General features: G+C 32.9%; 8 protein-coding genes across 8 annotated transcripts; 4 read left to right on the top strand and 4 right to left on the bottom strand.

Moving 5' to 3' along the window:
- Positions 1–367: 367 nt before the first annotated feature.
- On the top strand, positions 368–1,042 carry RO3G_09701 (uncharacterized protein; the record flags this gene model as incomplete). The annotated part of the gene is made up of 1 exon (XM_067664286.1): positions 368–1,042. One exon carries the CDS (start codon positions 368–370, stop codon positions 1,040–1,042), a length of 675 nt encoding a protein of 224 aa, XP_067520387.1.
- Positions 1,043–1,075: 33 nt separating this feature from the next.
- Positions 1,076–2,624, bottom strand: RO3G_09700 (uncharacterized protein; the record flags this gene model as incomplete). The annotated part of the gene is made up of 5 exons (XM_067664285.1): positions 1,076–1,081; positions 1,276–1,483; positions 1,645–1,808; positions 1,859–2,486; positions 2,530–2,624. The coding sequence occupies 5 exons, from the start codon at positions 2,622–2,624 to the stop codon at positions 1,076–1,078; spliced, it is 1,101 nt and encodes a 366-aa protein (XP_067520386.1).
- A 1,131-nt stretch (positions 2,625–3,755) lies between these two features.
- On the top strand, positions 3,756–5,921 carry RO3G_09699 (uncharacterized protein; the record flags this gene model as incomplete). The annotated part of the gene is made up of 10 exons (XM_067664284.1): positions 3,756–3,867; positions 3,947–4,008; positions 4,078–4,113; positions 4,165–4,267; positions 4,324–4,424; positions 4,474–4,599; positions 4,646–4,828; positions 4,879–4,947; positions 4,991–5,206; positions 5,256–5,921. The coding sequence occupies 10 exons, from the start codon at positions 3,756–3,758 to the stop codon at positions 5,919–5,921; spliced, it is 1,674 nt and encodes a 557-aa protein (XP_067520385.1).
- A 99-nt stretch (positions 5,922–6,020) lies between these two features.
- On the bottom strand, positions 6,021–6,316 carry RO3G_09698 (uncharacterized protein; the record flags this gene model as incomplete). The annotated part of the gene is made up of 3 exons (XM_067664283.1): positions 6,021–6,043; positions 6,108–6,200; positions 6,256–6,316. 3 exons carry the CDS (start codon positions 6,314–6,316, stop codon positions 6,021–6,023), a joined length of 177 nt encoding a protein of 58 aa, XP_067520384.1.
- Positions 6,317–6,652: 336 nt separating this feature from the next.
- Positions 6,653–8,016, top strand: RO3G_09697 (uncharacterized protein; the record flags this gene model as incomplete). The annotated part of the gene is made up of 6 exons (XM_067664282.1): positions 6,653–6,734; positions 6,795–7,227; positions 7,289–7,393; positions 7,448–7,572; positions 7,620–7,887; positions 7,941–8,016. The coding sequence occupies 6 exons, from the start codon at positions 6,653–6,655 to the stop codon at positions 8,014–8,016; spliced, it is 1,089 nt and encodes a 362-aa protein (XP_067520383.1).
- A 3,468-nt stretch (positions 8,017–11,484) lies between these two features.
- On the top strand, positions 11,485–12,200 carry RO3G_09696 (uncharacterized protein; the record flags this gene model as incomplete). The annotated part of the gene is made up of 3 exons (XM_067664281.1): positions 11,485–11,487; positions 11,755–11,799; positions 11,982–12,200. 3 exons carry the CDS (start codon positions 11,485–11,487, stop codon positions 12,198–12,200), a joined length of 267 nt encoding a protein of 88 aa, XP_067520382.1.
- Positions 12,201–13,705: 1,505 nt separating this feature from the next.
- RO3G_09695 (uncharacterized protein) lies at positions 13,706–13,918 on the bottom strand (the record flags this gene model as incomplete). The annotated part of the gene is made up of 1 exon (XM_067664280.1): positions 13,706–13,918. One exon carries the CDS (start codon positions 13,916–13,918, stop codon positions 13,706–13,708), a length of 213 nt encoding a protein of 70 aa, XP_067520381.1.
- A 1,333-nt stretch (positions 13,919–15,251) lies between these two features.
- RO3G_09694 (uncharacterized protein) lies at positions 15,252–16,058 on the bottom strand (the record flags this gene model as incomplete). Its single annotated transcript, XM_067664279.1, has 3 exons — positions 15,252–15,457; positions 15,525–15,577; positions 15,646–16,058. 3 exons carry the CDS (start codon positions 16,056–16,058, stop codon positions 15,252–15,254), a joined length of 672 nt encoding a protein of 223 aa, XP_067520380.1.
- Between the last annotated feature and the right edge of the window lie 1,517 nt (positions 16,059–17,575).

Below are 17,575 nucleotides of genomic sequence, written 5' to 3'. Positions count from 1 at the left end.
TTCCCTTTTCTTTCCCTTTTTTTTTCTTCTTATTTATGCTTGTATGAACTTAATTTATCTACCAAAAGAGTTATTAGAATCTATATCCAATCATCTACCAAGAAACTATTTAGCTAACCTATGTTTAACATGTAAACTAGGCTATCAGCTATTTTTACCCATACTTTATAAGCATATTATCCTTAGTCATCGTACACAAATAAAGCAACTCGAACAAGGCTTACTAAATAATTATTACCTAAGACAAGTAGCTAATGAATACACACAGGTGGTGACTTTAAAGTGTCGACAAGGAGGGAATGAACATTATTGGAAGAGTATCTTTATACACTTACCCAACACTCAACAACTTTATTTTCGAGACTACATGTCGCTCTCTGTCACAAAGATTCATCACATACTTTCTTTTGTACCCAAAGTAAACTTGCTCGATATTCAATATTGTGACTTGATAACAAACGCCGGTAATACAATCGAGATATTCAACAACATAACAGAATTAAACTTGTTATGGACTGATTTCTCTTTGGATGCCATCAAACAATTGTTTCAGTCCATTCCACAGCTTGTCACAGTCAACTTGGGTGCCAATCATAACCGAAAGCCGCTGGAGAACGATTTGGCTCTTCAGGTTATGTCTGAAGTGTGTCCCAATATTGAGCGACTTTCTATCTCACTTCAACAAGTGAGCGAGAACACTTTATGTCGTCTGTTGACAGTATATGGTTATCAACTAGCCCTATTATCGATACGATGTGAAGGAACTCAAGTCATCAAGAGAATATCACAGTGTGCGAAACGCTTACAACATTTAATCATTCGACACTCTGGATGTAATAAGAATGATGTTACTGATATCCTTAGGGAATGTGAGTCCTTGAGTCATTTTGCAATGGTCAGTTGGCCTATTCAAGAGGTACCATCTGTTGTACTGGATCGAATGAGGGATCAAGTAGAAGGGATTAGGAAGACGTTTGCTTTAGATAGAAATGATTTAGAAGAAATACGCCGATTATGTTTATACCAAGAACAAGAAATATAATACACATGCTCATTCATTAAACAAAAACTTACATTAACACTAACAACAACAATAAAGATCTTTATTTTTTATGTCCTAAGCATTAACCAACGACTTGTTGACGAATAATTAAAATTTTGGGTGCTTTTAGATGGTTTTAGCTGTCTTGGTTCAACCTTTATAGATTTTTCATATCGTTCCTATAGTAATGGACTATTAGCTTGCAAGTAATCAACAACCCACTTCAATCTTACATCTTCCGTCAAGACCTTGGACTCATTTCGAATAAAACAAAGTACAAAAGGATTTGATTTTATGGGATGCATCGGACGTTCTTGAAATTGTATGACTTCTAATATACTCTCACCTATCAAATGAAACTTTTGCCAGTGTATCTTGCCATCCTCCCTGTGGTCCTTGTTTGCTTCACTTAACGATAAAAGATCTTGCTGATGAACGCCACTGATTATAATATTAAAAAAAAAAAGATAAACTGTATGCAATTACTTACAGGTAGGGAATACCGGCTACTTTAGTTCTTTCTTTTATCGCACACCGATAATTATAAAAAGACCTTTTTGTTTGGTTAGTTTGGCAAATATCAATCGGTAAATAAGCTATACCTTTCTGAACTCATTAGGTTTTCCAATTGAGAAAATTGATCAACAAGTGCTTTGTTTTTGGAAGCAACTAGTTGCTTCGTCTCTTTTAATCTTAAGATAGCAGCACTGTTCACTCCTGCCATGACAGCCATCAAAGAATTAAAATTGTTCAGTTTTTCCAATTCCTTTTCAAAAAATAAGTAAAATAACACCGCACCTTCCTATTACTATTTACCACAGCAATTTTTAAACAGTATTCATAAACAAAGGCTCTATCTTCCATTTTAACTTGATCCACAATCATAGAAGCAATCCAACCAGAAATATAATTAAAATGATGAATGGAAGCAGAGATAGGTGTCTCTTTTGCTTTTTGACTTATCCAAGTATGCTTTAAGAAATCGCGTGGTTGTATTTTAAGAAATAGTTTAGCTTCTAATAAAGTCAACTGCTCTGCCATTACTTTGACTGGAATTGACATCAACACTCTCACAATAGGCCTTTGTCCCCTGATATCACCGAAAGGTGGTGCTGAATATCTCTTTGATCTTTCACTGTCATCTTCATCACCAACATCTTTAACTGGAATATGCGAGGAATGAGATCTACGTAGCAAGATAGGCTGCTTTTCGATAGACAATAGTGATTCATATCCATTATATTTCTCTGCTTTTATTCCCCAAAGTGCATCCTGATCTTCATCAGGTGGATCTCTGGATGCTAATGACTCGATGGTTTCGTACAAGGAAATGAACATGCAGCAATTCGTTCTTTCAAGGAAAGCTGCAAGTAGTTGACGTGTGGATATGTCATAAAAGTCACACCAATAGCAATGAAGCCAAGTGGAAATTATACCAAGTATTCTAATCATAGTTAGTCTATGTAGGCTTATTAAATAAAGTGTACCTCTTTTGACGACGTGTGTGCACTGCTTCTGGTTGGGACATGTCTTGATGCTCAAATTGATAAATGAGCTGATTTAAAAGTTGATTAGGGGCCATGAATTTACGATAGAGCATTAGAAAGATTGGGACGCTGTTTTCATCATTATCCTCATCTTGTTCATTGTTTATTATCTGATGGATAATATCAAGTGGTGATTCTTTATTACGGTTCATTAAGGTCGTACTCTTTCTTCTTTTTCTTTAAAGAGCATAAGTCAAAGTAGAGCTGAGTAAAAGAACTTACTTTAATGGATCAGAGTAAGATATGAGCTGTGCAAGTTGGTTTTTTAATAATGCACTTGTGGATTCTTCATTTAATAAAGTATGAGTATTTAAAGTGATTGCGGATATTGATGCATCTTTAAATCCAATAAATAATGACTGAGATAGTGCTTCATCTAATCAACATGTTAATGCTATTAAAAATAAAGTTTATGTGTACCTTTTATAATAGATAAATAATAATCTTGATCTTTTATTAAATCGTAGCATATAAATACTATGGCAGACTCCTATTGTATAATTTTTATGAATTTATATAGCAATGTTTATAAGCTACTTACTTTTAGATCAGAAGAATTGCTCAATTTCATCAAGTATATTTCATTATCAAATACAAATTTATAAATATCTTCTAAAAAGGGAGTTACAAAATTGCATGAATTTATCGAGTTATTTTACTGTCAACGTCAATTGGATCAAGATTTAAATATTCTATTATTATGGATTTATAATGTTCTTCCTTATTGTTTGTCATTATGTTTAAGTTAAAATAATAAGGCTACTTGAACATTATTATCTTTTTCTTCAATAGCTTTTCACGTACTTTAAGTTCATCCTTTGCTGTCTTTTGCTTCATCATCAAACTCAGTTTACGAGAGAATGGCCACATTTTCTAAAAGGAAAAGAAAACTATTTTTTATTCACTCTTTTTATACAATAACTCACACAAAAGGGGAATTCATAATAAATTTTGGCCTTTTGGGCAACTTTCTCCCTTCCTTTTCTATCTTCTCCACCCCTATCCAATTCTCCCTTCCCACCCCCCATCTCTCTTTCTCTTTTTTGTTCTAACTCCGTCACTCATTTTCATTTTCACATTTATTCTTACTTTCCCTTTTTTTTTTCTTTCTCCCCCAAGTTTTATTTTCCCTTGTCATTGACAATTTTTTTTAATTCACCCCTTATATGGCTTCGTCCAATTATCATCTACCCACTATTGCAGCAGTGGCTGGATTTGCTTTAGCTGCTTCCAGTTATGTGTTGTCAAATAATAGTTTTGAATCAAAAAAGAGAAGACGTAGAATAAAAAATAAGATTCAAAGAGGTACCCAAATTAACAACAAATCAGCAAGTAGTTTAATTGTGCATGTGTATAGAGCGGGATGGAAAATATATTTATGGATTAACAAACACTGGTAATTTCTGCTTTGTGAATTCAGTATTACAGGTTGAATCATGTGTTAATATTTCAAATCAAAACAAAAAAAACTTATATTTAATTGTGTAGGCTTTTGCTACTTTAAGCAGTTTACGTTCATATCTTGTAAGAAGAAAAGAAAGAAAGAAAGAAAAAAGCATAACAACTGTATTCTAGGCCGAACGCGTAGACGAACAAGGTGATGAATCAGCACCCACAGTTCCCCAGAATGAATTCATTTTGAATTCTGTTGCCTGTGCTTTATATGCAACTATTGAATGTAAATAATACATGAATACGTTTGATTTGGAAAGGATTAATTTATAAAATGTATAGTGTTGAATAGTCCTATTGCAAGGTCAAAATCAATTACACCCGTAGACTTTATAAATGCTTTAGAGCTTAAATTTGGTGGAGCGATTAACCGTGATCAACAGGTAAATAACAAGCATGTTATTATTTGTATTTACTAACTTCCTATAAAAGGATGCTCATGAATTGTTTCAAATCATATCAAGTGTACTAACTACAGAAGAAGAAATTCAATATAAAGAAAATGCAACTTCTTTATTAGACGCAACTGCAGTAAAAGGCTTTACAATGGGTGAAAATGTAAATAGAAAAAAAGGATATGTGTTGTGTACTCATATATAATTAGGATTACAATAATGATAATTTTGAAACTTCATCTATTTCTTCATTTGGTACTACTGCATCCATGTGGAGCTCATTCTCCGTTTGTACACAAGGTGGTAGTTTAAGACCAAGAAGACGTAGTCCTAGAAATCCATTTACAGGATTAGCAGCTACTAGAGTGAGCTGTGTTAATTGCGGTTATACTGTAAGTCGAATTTATAAACGATGGTTCTTTATTCATATTTTACTGTGTAGGCACCCATCCGACATCATACATTTGATAACGTCTCCTTAACTGTACCTCAAACTGTAAACCGTGTTCTTGTAAACAATTTGCATGTGATATTAACTAACAATTTTTTAATAGAGACATTGTACATTAGAAAATTGTTTGAGTACATATACAAAAGTAGACACATTAAATGACTTTCAGTGTAGAAAATGTACTTTAAACGCCACCCTAGAATCTATGTTACGTGAATTAGCTTCAGTAGAAGGAAAAAATCAAGAACGTGCATCTGTATTAAAAGTTGATATTGGAAGGATAAAGGATGCATTGCAATACAATGTGGAGGCATCTTTGGTAAGTTAGATGGCATTGTGGCTGAATATACTGATCATTTTTTATAAAGTATGGCATTCCTTTAGTAACACCTACACAAACACCTTGTACAACTAAGCAAACCATGTTTGCCAATCCACCCAAGGCACTCTGTTTACATCTTTCTCGATCTGTCTATCATCCATCAGGCATGGTTCAAAAGAACCACTGTCAAGTTCAATTCTCCGAATATCTCGATTTAGCTCAATTCACAACCAACGGCTATCTCAACACATCTGATCCTGGAGCCTCTCTTAGCTCACCCCCTACGACACCCATCCTCCCTCAAACACGCACCAGTCGGGCTAGCCTTGTCTACCTTCGTAATATGGCTCATGGTCACCGCTTTAGCCACAGCCAAAAGGATGGACTAAATATCGCCTTGATGACCAATAAGGAAGCCGATCGACCAATCCAGAACGCACTTCCTTCTTATATTGTTCCCGTCAACCGAGCGATTCAATACAGATTATGCGCAGTCATTGTTCACTATGGCAACCACGATTCAGGCCATTTTGTAACCTATCGACGTAAAAAGCTTCCTACAGGTCATGAAGTACGTAGTCCTCTAGGTGACAACACGCCAAGACCAGCCACAAAATTTTGGAGGTGTAGTGATGATGTGATTGAAGAAGTCGATTTGGATGCTGTGTTACAAAGTGAAGCATATATGCTGTTTTATGAACGCGAAGCATAATAAAAAAAAACTCACTTTGATTATTTCTTGATAAGAAAAAAAAATTCTTTTATTTACATATTTTTCCCTTTCTCTCCCTTTTCCTTTTCACATTCTTTTTTAACGAGCTTCAAATTGAACCACTAATTTACAAAGAAAGCGATATTAGCTAATTTGTAATTTCTTCTTTTTTTTTCAAATTTTTACTTCTTTTTGTTCTCTTTTTATACATGATTCTATGTCCACAATCTTGACAACGAATAGGTTCTCTAGGTTTTAATTGATTCTCTGCGCCACAATCTAGTAAAAACTTGTATAAATAAAATAATAGATTTTAGCATCTTCATTAACATACCAGCACATAAGTAAGTCATAGCAGGTGGTTGGCGAATAGCTGTTCCTTGGTATCCATCCATTTTATATATATTAATTATTAAAGAAGAGAATGGTACTTTACTTTTTGAAAGAAAGTTTTCATTAAAAAATAATAATTAAACAGTCACAACACAGATAGATTTTTTTGTGAAGTATATCAGAAACATATTTCTTTTCTTATTGTAAAAAAAAAATGAGTCTTCCAAAACAAGTCGAAACACAAATAGAAGATTTTATTGATAGATTAAAGAGAAGGTAAATTTGTCAATGCAAATGCTAAGAGGGAGAAAAAGACAATCTAATGTGAACAAAGACAAATTGTCGGTTCTTTTTTTGTAGCCAAAGAGACTGCTATTATTTTAAGACAAGTAGTTTCTATGTCTCGTTGGCGAGATGCCAATGTTCTTATTGGTATTGTTACTACCGTAGGCATCCGATTAGCTTCAGCTCAACCTAATGGTAAACAAAGTTGATAGGTGTTAATAAGAACGGGATAATACTCAAATATGTATGTAATAGAGCTTGCGGTTGGAAACATTGTTAAACGAGTACTCAAAGTGATTAGAGAAGTATCACGAGGTGATTTGTCAACAGACGGTAGAGACGACCGAGCTACAGCAACACCAGACGATTCTAGTTTTGATGAAGAGGATATAGAAGATGACGACGAAGAGGAAGAAAAGGAGGAGGAGGAAGAAGAAGAAGAAGAAAAGGAAGAAGAAAAAAGAAAACGTCCGGCATTATCTACACAAACATCAATGTTTAGATTACTAACCGATATGTCAACACTAACTGTGAAGGAGAAAAAGAGAGAAGAAAATGAAAAACGAATCCGAGACACATATCATTTAAAACCTTTAATTATTCAAGAAATTACAGAAGAAATTATTGCTGACCTTGATACTGTTTATAAAGGAATTGCTGATCAAGCATTGGATTTTATTCACGCAAAGTAAAAAAAAAAAAAAAAAAGGAAACCAAAACAAGTTTTACTTACTAAAAATTTTTATTAGTGAAGTGATCATGACCACAGGTCAATCTCGTACAGTTCAAGAATTTTTGATTCGTGCAGCACAAAAACGAAAGTTCCAAGTTATTGTTGCAGAGACAGCGCCAACGTAAGTTCAAAGGAAAAGATAGAACGAAAAAGAAGATTGATGTGTTTTATAAAGCTATCAAGGACATAAAATGGCACTTGCTTTGTCCAAGGCCGGTATCGATACAACAGTCATTGCAGATTCTGCTGTATTTGCTGCTATGCCTCGTGTAAATAAGGTTGTTCTTGGTGCACATGCGGGTAAATGACAGTGACATTATTTTTGTTGTTATTAATGATTTGTACAGTATTAGCCAATGGAGCACTAGTCTCTGTCAGTGGATCACATTTGTTAGCAGCAGCAGCTAAACATCACTCAACACCTGTGCTTGTTTGTACTGCGTTATACAAATTATCGCCATTATTTGCTTATGATGCAGATGCATTCAATGTTACAGTTCCACCACAAAATGTACTGAGTTTCCAAGAAGGCGCGATTATAGACAAAGTAACCATCACAAATCCATATTATGATTATGTTGCTCCTGAATATGTTAGCTTGTTTATTCATAATCTGTAAGTTTATTGCCATAATCATTCTTAGTATATACTTACTCTTTTTTTTATAGGGGGTCTGCACCACCTACTTATGTCTATAGGTTAATCAATGACAATTACGATCCTGAGGACTCTGCATTAGTGTAAAATAATTTGTAATAAAACAAGCTCAACATACATTCAAAAACACTTCCCCTTAATTAGAGAAGCGGAAAAAAAAAGTCTGCGTCAATTTTCAATACAAATGATACAACACTTTCCTCTTGAAAAGTGAGGAAAGACCATGTATAATTCAATTTACATAAAAGCATTGCAAATTAAATTTCGTTTCGTTTTTGTATTAAAACGAATAGCAAGGAGCAGGAAGCAGAATACACTAATCTTTTAGTTTCGGTTTTTCTTTATGAAGCAACGTGTTGCTAGTTCATCTATTTATTTTTGTACTAAGCCCACTCCTTATCCACATACTACAGAGGAGATAACTATCTTTCACTCCTTCTCTCTTTTTTTGCTGCTTTACGATCATTGCTTCCATCCCTTTTTTTGTAAATCGCCTTTAATGAAAGTAAATATCTATCCTGTTGCCATAAATGTTCCCCTTTTTATCTGCATAAGCTCGGAATTCGTTTTTACAATTAAAAGACCCTTTTTTCCTTTTTTTTTCTGATTGTTTCCTTTGCATAAAAGTTTAATTGACGATCAAAACGGGCTTTTGTAAAGTGTTGCTCATGTTGTCTGCCTGATGGCTATAGTCCATATGCTTGTCAGCTTTCCTATTTTCCTACGTACACGGCACATTCAACAATCATTTGTATAAATGTGACTCTTTGTACGCCTTACCATTGCCTAGCCATGAGGAGATAAGTTTGATGTATTGCTTGATGAAATAGAAATAAAAAAGGAGTACAAATGACGGTCTAAATTTAGCACCATTTGATTTTGGTTTTACAGTAAATATCACGATCAAAAGGGGAAAGCATCGATAACTATTTCGATAAATATCTTTTTTGGTAACCCATAGAGTATTCTCAACTTTGCGCAGTGACCGCTCGGTAATGTCAATAAGAAATGCTCGAGATTAAAGGAAACGAGAGCTTTTGGATTTATTGATAATATGTCGTGAATTGTGTTTTTAAAAATTCATACCAAATATTAGGTAGTCATCGCTATAATTTAGAATTATTCAATATTCTATTGCTTTTTTTAAAATGTAATTTTTTATGATAGCCCATTATTTAGGGTAGAATACGAGGTGATCACTTGTAAAGAAACTCAAAAGAAAACTTGCCTCAATTACATGTCCCTGCTGCAGATGTGGGTGCATTAAAACTAATGTAGTGAGCATAAAGTGCATCTTTTGACCTTTTCGATACCCTTTATACAAAAATCTGATGTGCAATCACTTGTGCTAGCTTTAAAATTATTAAAGTATAAACAATTATAAGAAACCATGCGATAGCTGTTGTGATTGACTCTCAACAAAGTATTCTATTCATAATAGTTTGAAAATTCTAACAATGAAAGTTTTTCTAATATGTTTGAGCTTGATCAGCAACGAATGATGTTAGTTTCTATTTCAGGAGCTAAAAAAAAAAGAACTACAAACATTTGCAAATCTACTGGGTCATTGAAATGCTGCAGGAAGATGAATTCTCAATACCCAAACCTTCTGAAATGTGTATGATTTCTCAAGGTACTGCATTACTCAGTAGTTCCACAACGAAACGTATCTGAGTACTCCTCAAAAACTTTTTTCTAAGCACATTCATTTTCGATAGAGTATTTGAAGAAAACCTTGCTTCCTCTCTTGGCCTAGTAATAAAATTGATTAGTCGTTTCAAAGATATCAATGTCTTGCTTATAGACTTGTGAGAGTAATTGGCAGAATAGCGATTTTTCTCTTTGAAACAAGTATCAAAAACAGTCTAGATAGAGGTACTAAAAGGATGTTTCGGCTACATTATGAAATCAACAGTAGATGGAATTGACTTTCAAAATAAACACATTTTTGTAGATGAGGCTGGACTTAATGCCCAAATGATGAGGAGTTGATCTTGGTTAAAGATTGGAGAACGAGCTAATAGAAAGGTTCACGGCAGAAAGGGAGGTCAAATTAAGCGTTGTTGGTTGTATTTCACCATTTGAATCCATGAACCCTTCAAGAGTGGAGCATTTGCAAAAATGTGATGTTGAAAAGATTAAAAACTCTACAATGAAAGATCAACAATGAAAAAGCAATACAGACGGGGCAATATCCAATCAAATCCTCCAAAAAAAGAGCCACAACCTACCACAATGCTAAATCTATGGACATTCTTCATAAACTTGGTTTTTTTTTTATCATCATGGATAATTGCATATTTCATCATTCAGTGCTTATTGTAGATGCATTCAGTGGGAGAATACAAGCTTTTGCTCATGCTATCACATTCCCTTTTTTGAATCCTATAAAGGGACGTTGGGTTGAAATTAGAACAATGAAAATTTAAAAGAGGTTCTTTGGATAGACATTCTAAACTCATGAATCATATTGCTTAGGCTTATAAATTAGCTACTGTTGCGGATTGTTAGGGCTGGGTTAGACACTCAAAAACGTAATATTATAAATATGATAATAATGGATTAAGTCTGAAATAAAACAATATGAATGTCACTTGTATCGTATAATAAAATATATTATGCTTATTTGCTCTTTGATTCAAGACTTTTGTCAGATAACAAAAGAGAATCAATCTTGAGATAATCAAATAAAGATTCTATTGAACGAAATCAGTGTAGATCGGATATATTATTTCACATATGATCGGTAACAGCTGCGTGATTTCCTTTGGTTTTCTGATAACTGTGCATATGCTACATTATGTAAGGATATAATAAAGCTGACACAGCTTTTGCAATGGAGTATAAACATTAATAGTGCTAACCCCTTGTTATGTTTCTAAATAGATGGTGCGTATACTATAGTCACTTAATATTTTCTTGATGAGTACTAATCTCCATCTAATAAGATTTAGCATTGTATTTTATATGGTAAACATTAGCAATGAAGACATCTACATTTCCCTAGCTAGCTTCGATGAAGTTTTCTTGCTATATTGGAGACTTGCCTGAATTCATAAGCATGAAAATAATTAGCCGACTTCTACAAGTTAACTATCGCTTCTGGAATCACTGTTATACACAGAAACCATAAACAGATTAAAAAAATCAAAATGGTGCAAGGGGTAGATTACAGTGTTTTGGGCTCCTTCATTAACGACAAGTACAGCAATATCCTTTGCTTCCCTATCGATTTTACTAATTTGTAAATATATATCTGTTTCTTGTAGAACCTTCTACTTCTTGTTTCTTTATGTAGCATATTCTAAAACAAATTTTCTTTTTAAAAAAAAGACATGCAATAGGGTTATTCATCAGAATATTTTGTCGATGATAAAATAAAATAAACAAAAAATACCCCATCTTTTTATCAAAGTATATATCAAATTTTTAGAAAATATGTACATTCATTTTTTTTGTCGTTGTAGCTGGAAGCATATACGAGCTTTATTAATCACTGAATATAACCAAGCATGTTCATTATACAGCTAATAGGCATAATCTAGGACAGTCATAATGGTAATTGAACGATTACTCATCATTTTTTATCACTCAACAATTAAATCCTTTATAAACAATTTATGCTAATCCAGAAGTATTCAATGAACACTATGAGCATTTATTATAAACTACACTAAATGGTGATATAAGGTTTGTATTAAAAGGTCAATATGAATCAGAGTAAAACGATATACCAAAAAGAGTTTTTATAGTTAAAGACAAGTGAAATTTATTAGACAGAAAAATATTTTTTTTATTTATTTAAAAAAAAAGTACTTTTTTTAGTTCTCAAAGCTTTTGACTTTGATTAACAGGATCAACCACGAGAAGGTAAAAGTACATCTGATCCCAAAAATAAATAAAGCTGTAGTATCTGTGCTGCCAAAGTCAACACGTAAAACATTCAAGAAATGATTAAAGAGGAAAGGAAAGGAAAAGGAAAGGAAAAGGAAAGGAGCAGAGGGGGTGGAGAAGGAAAAAAAAAGGATGTTTAATCTCTCACTTATTTAAAGTTGATCAGGCTTCAAATAAGAGTGATTGGCCCAATCGAGTTGCCACGACAAAACATGACAAGCCAATTTGCAAAGCTGCTCCAAGGTACCTTGCAGATGACCATCTACCAACCAAAGCCACCAGTTCATGAAAGCGTTACTAACAAGGCACGATCACCCTTCATATCTGGCTTTCCTCCTGTATCACTCGCTGGGTTCATCGATGTGCAAGCCTGTTAGGGGTCTGTTAAGGTTTCGCTAGACTACAACGGTATCAGGTATTGACGGCCTCCACCAGTAAAGATCGACACTTCCGAAACTATAGTGCCCCTCTGGATAGACTCTAGAGCCTTTCTTGACACCTTTTGGGGCAACAGTAGCTCTTCCGCTTCCTTCTGCGAGCTCTACAGGTCTAATCACCAGAAGTTTCATCACCAGAGTGAACACAAGGCTGTTGAAGCGTGCCAAAGAACCATGAAAAGATATTAAAAAATCGGTAAATATAAGATTAAACATAAAAGAATAAAGAATAAAAAAAAAAAAAGGCAAAAAGGACCCTTTTTATCCCTTTTTTTTGATTGTCGTTGGACAGAAAAAAGGGTCTGGGAAGGGACAGGGTTTGAACCAATAGATTCCAATCGATAATATTTAATTGCTCATTGTTTACTTTTCATGCAACTCTAAAGTCGTCCTATGGGAATAAGTAATAGAATAAGGCTTCTTTTTACTTTTAAAATGGCTTCTTTATTCCTTTTATTTAAAATAAAAACCATAATTAAACTTGTATAGAATCAGGAACTGTCTTTGTTCTATTGTGTGCAGAAAATAGGATAGTTTGCGTTTTTTTTTTTTTTTTTTTTTATACACAAAGTAAATAACAAGTTGACTTTTCTTTGCTGATTTTTGCAATAAAGCATGTTGAAATCATCAGAAAAGAAGAAGAAGGAATAATAAAGTGGATTATATGCTGTCTTAAAAAAAGTGAGTTCTTATGTGTAATGCAGTCAATAAAATTAAGGTTAGTGAAACAATCTGTTCTTTTTAGAAGGTAAAGAATGTCATGTTTTGGGTAGACTATGTTGTATTGATATCATAGTCAACCATTCTTGATACACACAATCATACGAGTCAACTAAAGTAAAGTATGAAAAGTAAATATATTAAAACAAATGTGGTGATGATATGCAATTGGATATTAAACAATATTGTTTACTCTTTCATAAAGATTCTTTCTTACTTTTAAACCCATTAAATCAGTAACAATATAAAACTTCTGTGCAAATGCATCAACTGCCTTAGACGATTGCAATCGGAAAGCTGTTTGTTAACTATATAATTTTACATTGGAAAGAATCTGAATCCTGTGGTTCAGCTAATTATGCTTTATAAGTTTCATCTTCTTTATCTTCGATTCTATTTTTTTATCTGTCTTTCATCTCATTTATTTCCATAATGTACTTGCTTATCTCATCTGGTTGATCAAATGTGTATTTGTTCAAACGACATAAAGGACCACGGGCTTCAATACGATCAATATAAACATGTCCGTCACAACCCATACACTTTCTATGTAGCCCACGATTTGTATTTGGAGAGAGTTGTCTGTGGTATGGTTTTAAAGGGACAGATGGTTGAATACACGCATTCTATTAAATGATACAAGTATACATAGTATTTCACTTCTACTAAACATTCCGTTATCATAGGCTCATCTTTGTACGCAATTTCGATTTTTTGCTTCTTTCTTAGGTCTTCTTCAACAATTTATTATCTAATTTCTCCAAGGACTCTGCATTCATATAAGGATATTCAATTGTCTCTTCAAGAGTACGTATAAATCGAATATGTGAACTTGATCTCTTATATTCTTGCTTAAATAATACATTATAATATCTCAAATCAATCATATTGGATGCATCAGGTATAGGAATATAATTTTCATTTTTAACACCCGTCATCACAACTTCTTAATGAGCAGATAGGCAACTTGTAAAGCATGCCGCATACATAATAAGTATATTTCATATTATAAAATAATATGCTTCTTAAAGATAATGACTGCAGCTCTTCTTCCTCTTCTTTTTAACAGCTGTTTCTACTTCTGATTCAAGCATTGGCGTACTACCTATATAAGGGAATTATGACTCCAAGAAAATAGAAAGCAAATGCTTCACTGAAGCGTCTTTTCACACCGAATCGACTAACCATGGGCTCAATTATAGAACAAATTTGCTTTTTACTTCTTTAGATAAAACAAAAGAAGTACTTGTATCCAATAAGGGTTATTTTTTTAATAGCGAAATGTAAAGAAAACTATTTGCTTGTATTTTTCCACCTTCACAGTTTAAAAATTTGTAATATACAGACTTCTGTACTTGTAAGTTATTCTTGATCGTTTAGAACAAAAACATCCTAGAGATGATTGGCTAGTCAATGTTCAACAAAACCCAATATTATATGCAGTGATCCAACAGTGTAACGCAACGTTTTAGTGTTAACAAAGAAAGGTTCTTTTTTTAAAAAAGTGAATTTCTCAACAAGAAAGTACTAGTAAAAGTAAAGCATTAAGCAAATAAAACCAAAAATTCTTTTAGTCTTCAAGCTGCAGTAGGCGCACATGATTTTAAATGTAACTTACTATGCCCTTTTTTATAATTTAAAGATAATTTGTGCTTGTTTATTTGTTAGATGGTGTACAAGACTGTCTAAGAGCATTTGGAGAGTATTACCACCTGCTTTATAAAGATATTTACCTTTCTCGCTAACTTATTGGGTGGATATGAAGAACACAAGCAGGATTTACAAAGGTCAATTAAATAAATGAAATTGAGGTTAGCTTTTTAACAGGTGTTACCTCTGATATGGTAAATTATTTGCTTTAATATATATGATGGTTTCAATCATGATTTTTTGCCTGATAGTTTGATGCAGCTGTAACAACGCCATTTAATTTAGTTAAAACAAAAAGGAAAGTCGGTGCAGATAAATGGAAAAGAAAATTTAAAATAGATAAATCTGCTTTAAATATTCGGGTTCCAGCTATTCCTTGAACAAGTTTATAAAAAAAAAAGGCTCTCAAGACTTATTTAAAGGGCTGATACCAAGAATTGCCAAGGTAGCGCTTTCTTGTGCGATCATGATTAATACTTGTAAAATAAGTAAAATATAGCTTTTATCCCACACAAGCAGTCTTTTATGAATATTTATTTGAGTTATGTAATTACATTAGTTTTCCATTCATGAAATAAAAAATTATACACAATATGCATGCAGGCTGATATCTCTATGTGTTCATTGACGGATTTGTTGTAGAGTACTTTCTAATTCTTGAATCCTTTGTTTATATTGATATATATCACTTTGGAGTTTCCTTATTTGCTCTACACTCTTGCGTAGTATTGTGCCTTTGCTCATTTTACTGTCGTTGAATAAACCAGGTAAGAGCGTTCTAATCTCTTGTATTCTTTCATTAATGTTATTTCTTCGTCTTCGTTCAACTGTTACAAAATGTACAAGTGAAGAATTATATATTTGTTCTACAAAGAAACATAATATTTGTATTACCTGCATTGTGAGATTCTTTTCTGATGCGCCTCTTTTCCATGACGCTTTGTATACTAAAGTAAAGAAAAAGATTGTGTGTTTTAATATAAGCGAATAAAAAAGAAAAAGCATATGATTTTACTTTGTTTGATTTATATAATCATCCTCAAAACTATTATTATCCACTGTCTCATCTTTTTGATTCAATAAATCATTTTGGAAAGATGAATGGCTTGATGACGTAGATGCTCTTGAGTGAAAACTATCAAGATCCATGAAATGATAGTGTATAAGTTCTGCCTGAAATGAACAATGTACTAATGATGGAGAAGCATTTTCTGCTTGTTGTTGTTGTTGTTTATCATATACATAACCGCCTTGATAAACCGAGGATTGAGGCTCTTCTGATAAATAGTTCAGATCAGGCAAATGAAGCAAATCTTGCTGCTGTTGAGTATGTATATCAACTACAGAATCATTTACCGTACCTTTATATCCCATAGGTAATGGAGAACAGTCAACAAGTAGCCTATGAGCTAATGTTGAATAGTTCATTTAAAAAGAAAGTAGAAGAGAAAGAAAAGAAAAGAAAACTTGTGGAACAAAAGAAAAAAAGCGTGCGTGCGCGCGGGCCACATCTTTTATAGCTCAAGAAAAGTAGTATTCTTAAATGGGAAGAAGTATATAAAATGAGAGGAAGGGAAGATAGATAAACCAGGATTAAAAATGAACAAAATGAGCTACATGGATGATTATTAGGCTTAAAACTTATATATACTTGGCGGAAAAACTGAAAAATAGGCAAACTATATTTGAAAACCGTTTTCTACTATATGAAAATGTCTGTTTCCAACAATAGTGTGAATAGTTGAGCAGCATTATAAATCAAAAGACCTGCAACTTTTTTTTTTGTTCAACGAGAATAAGTGCATCTTGAACATCTGGGATGCAGTGGTTACACTATTCTAAATGTATCCACTCCTGACTTTTGTATTGTCTAGAAGTACAAATGAATTCTACAGTATGGGTCTTAGTATCCATGTTTGTGTCCTTTATCTCAAGCTCCATATATATATATATATATATATATGAAAGTTTCAAGCTTTAGAAGCCTAGATAATAGGCAAGGAAAGAAGAACGCCACTAGATCCGACCAGGCTAATGTATACTTTTAATAACACAAGAAGATTTGAAAACTCTTTACATATTTATAGTCATTGTTTTATTGGTTGAAATAGGATAGCCATTGTATACAATGTGCGGGTATTCTTTCTTTACACATATGCTTGGTCAAAAATTCCGCAGGGATGAATGAATCTTTTCAAGGGTTAAAATACTTATGTTTAATAGTATTTGGGATCCAATTGCCTTCTTTTTTTCAAATTATCAGACTTGAATCTAATCAGCATTAGTCTTTTTTCTTTATTAATAGAAACTGTGTTCAAATTTTATTGCTTGTTTTCTCATATTTGAAATAACAAATATAAAAAATCGCTTACAATTTTTAGATTGACTAGTCCTTGTATTTTCGCTATCCAATTTTTATCTACTCTAAGCTCTTTTTTTTAGACTTGAATAAAGTTTATAACGAGGTGGTTTTGCATAAATTAGCTATAAATCTAATGGAGCTACTATTTACAGTAAAAGGAAATCAAACGATTTAGGAAGTAGACTTTAATTAATGTCTCCTTCCCCTTTATCGGAAGCATGGATTCAACTAGGAGGTAAAACCTAGAAATTGGATTATTTTCAGTAGTCAAAAAGTAAAAAAGGTAGCATTCTTTGTTTAAAAAGCATCTTTATGCATAAAACCATCCCTATTCTCCTTTTTTTTTTGTTGATAGCTAAAGCCAAGTTTAAATAACTTGTTATTTGCCAAATTAAAGAGCAAAAAAAAAAAAGCATGAAGCTCTTGAAATAACACTTTACAAAAATAAACCTCAAAGGTCTGTGTAAGTTTGTTTATTACGTAGTTATTTGTTTCATGTACGTTGTCCTTCAAGCCTTTTAATAGGCTTTTAATATATCTTAGCTCCTTGTTTTTATTATTAAACTATGTAAGCTTTTTTTAG

Source organism: Rhizopus delemar, genomic scaffold, assembly GCF_000149305.1.
Source record: "Rhizopus delemar RA 99-880 supercont3.7 genomic scaffold, whole genome shotgun sequence".
Classification (NCBI taxonomy): domain Eukaryota; kingdom Fungi; phylum Mucoromycota; class Mucoromycetes; order Mucorales; family Rhizopodaceae; genus Rhizopus; species Rhizopus delemar.
The sequence above is the reverse complement of the archived record's forward strand: the minus strand, read 5'-3'. Positions and strand labels throughout refer to the sequence as shown.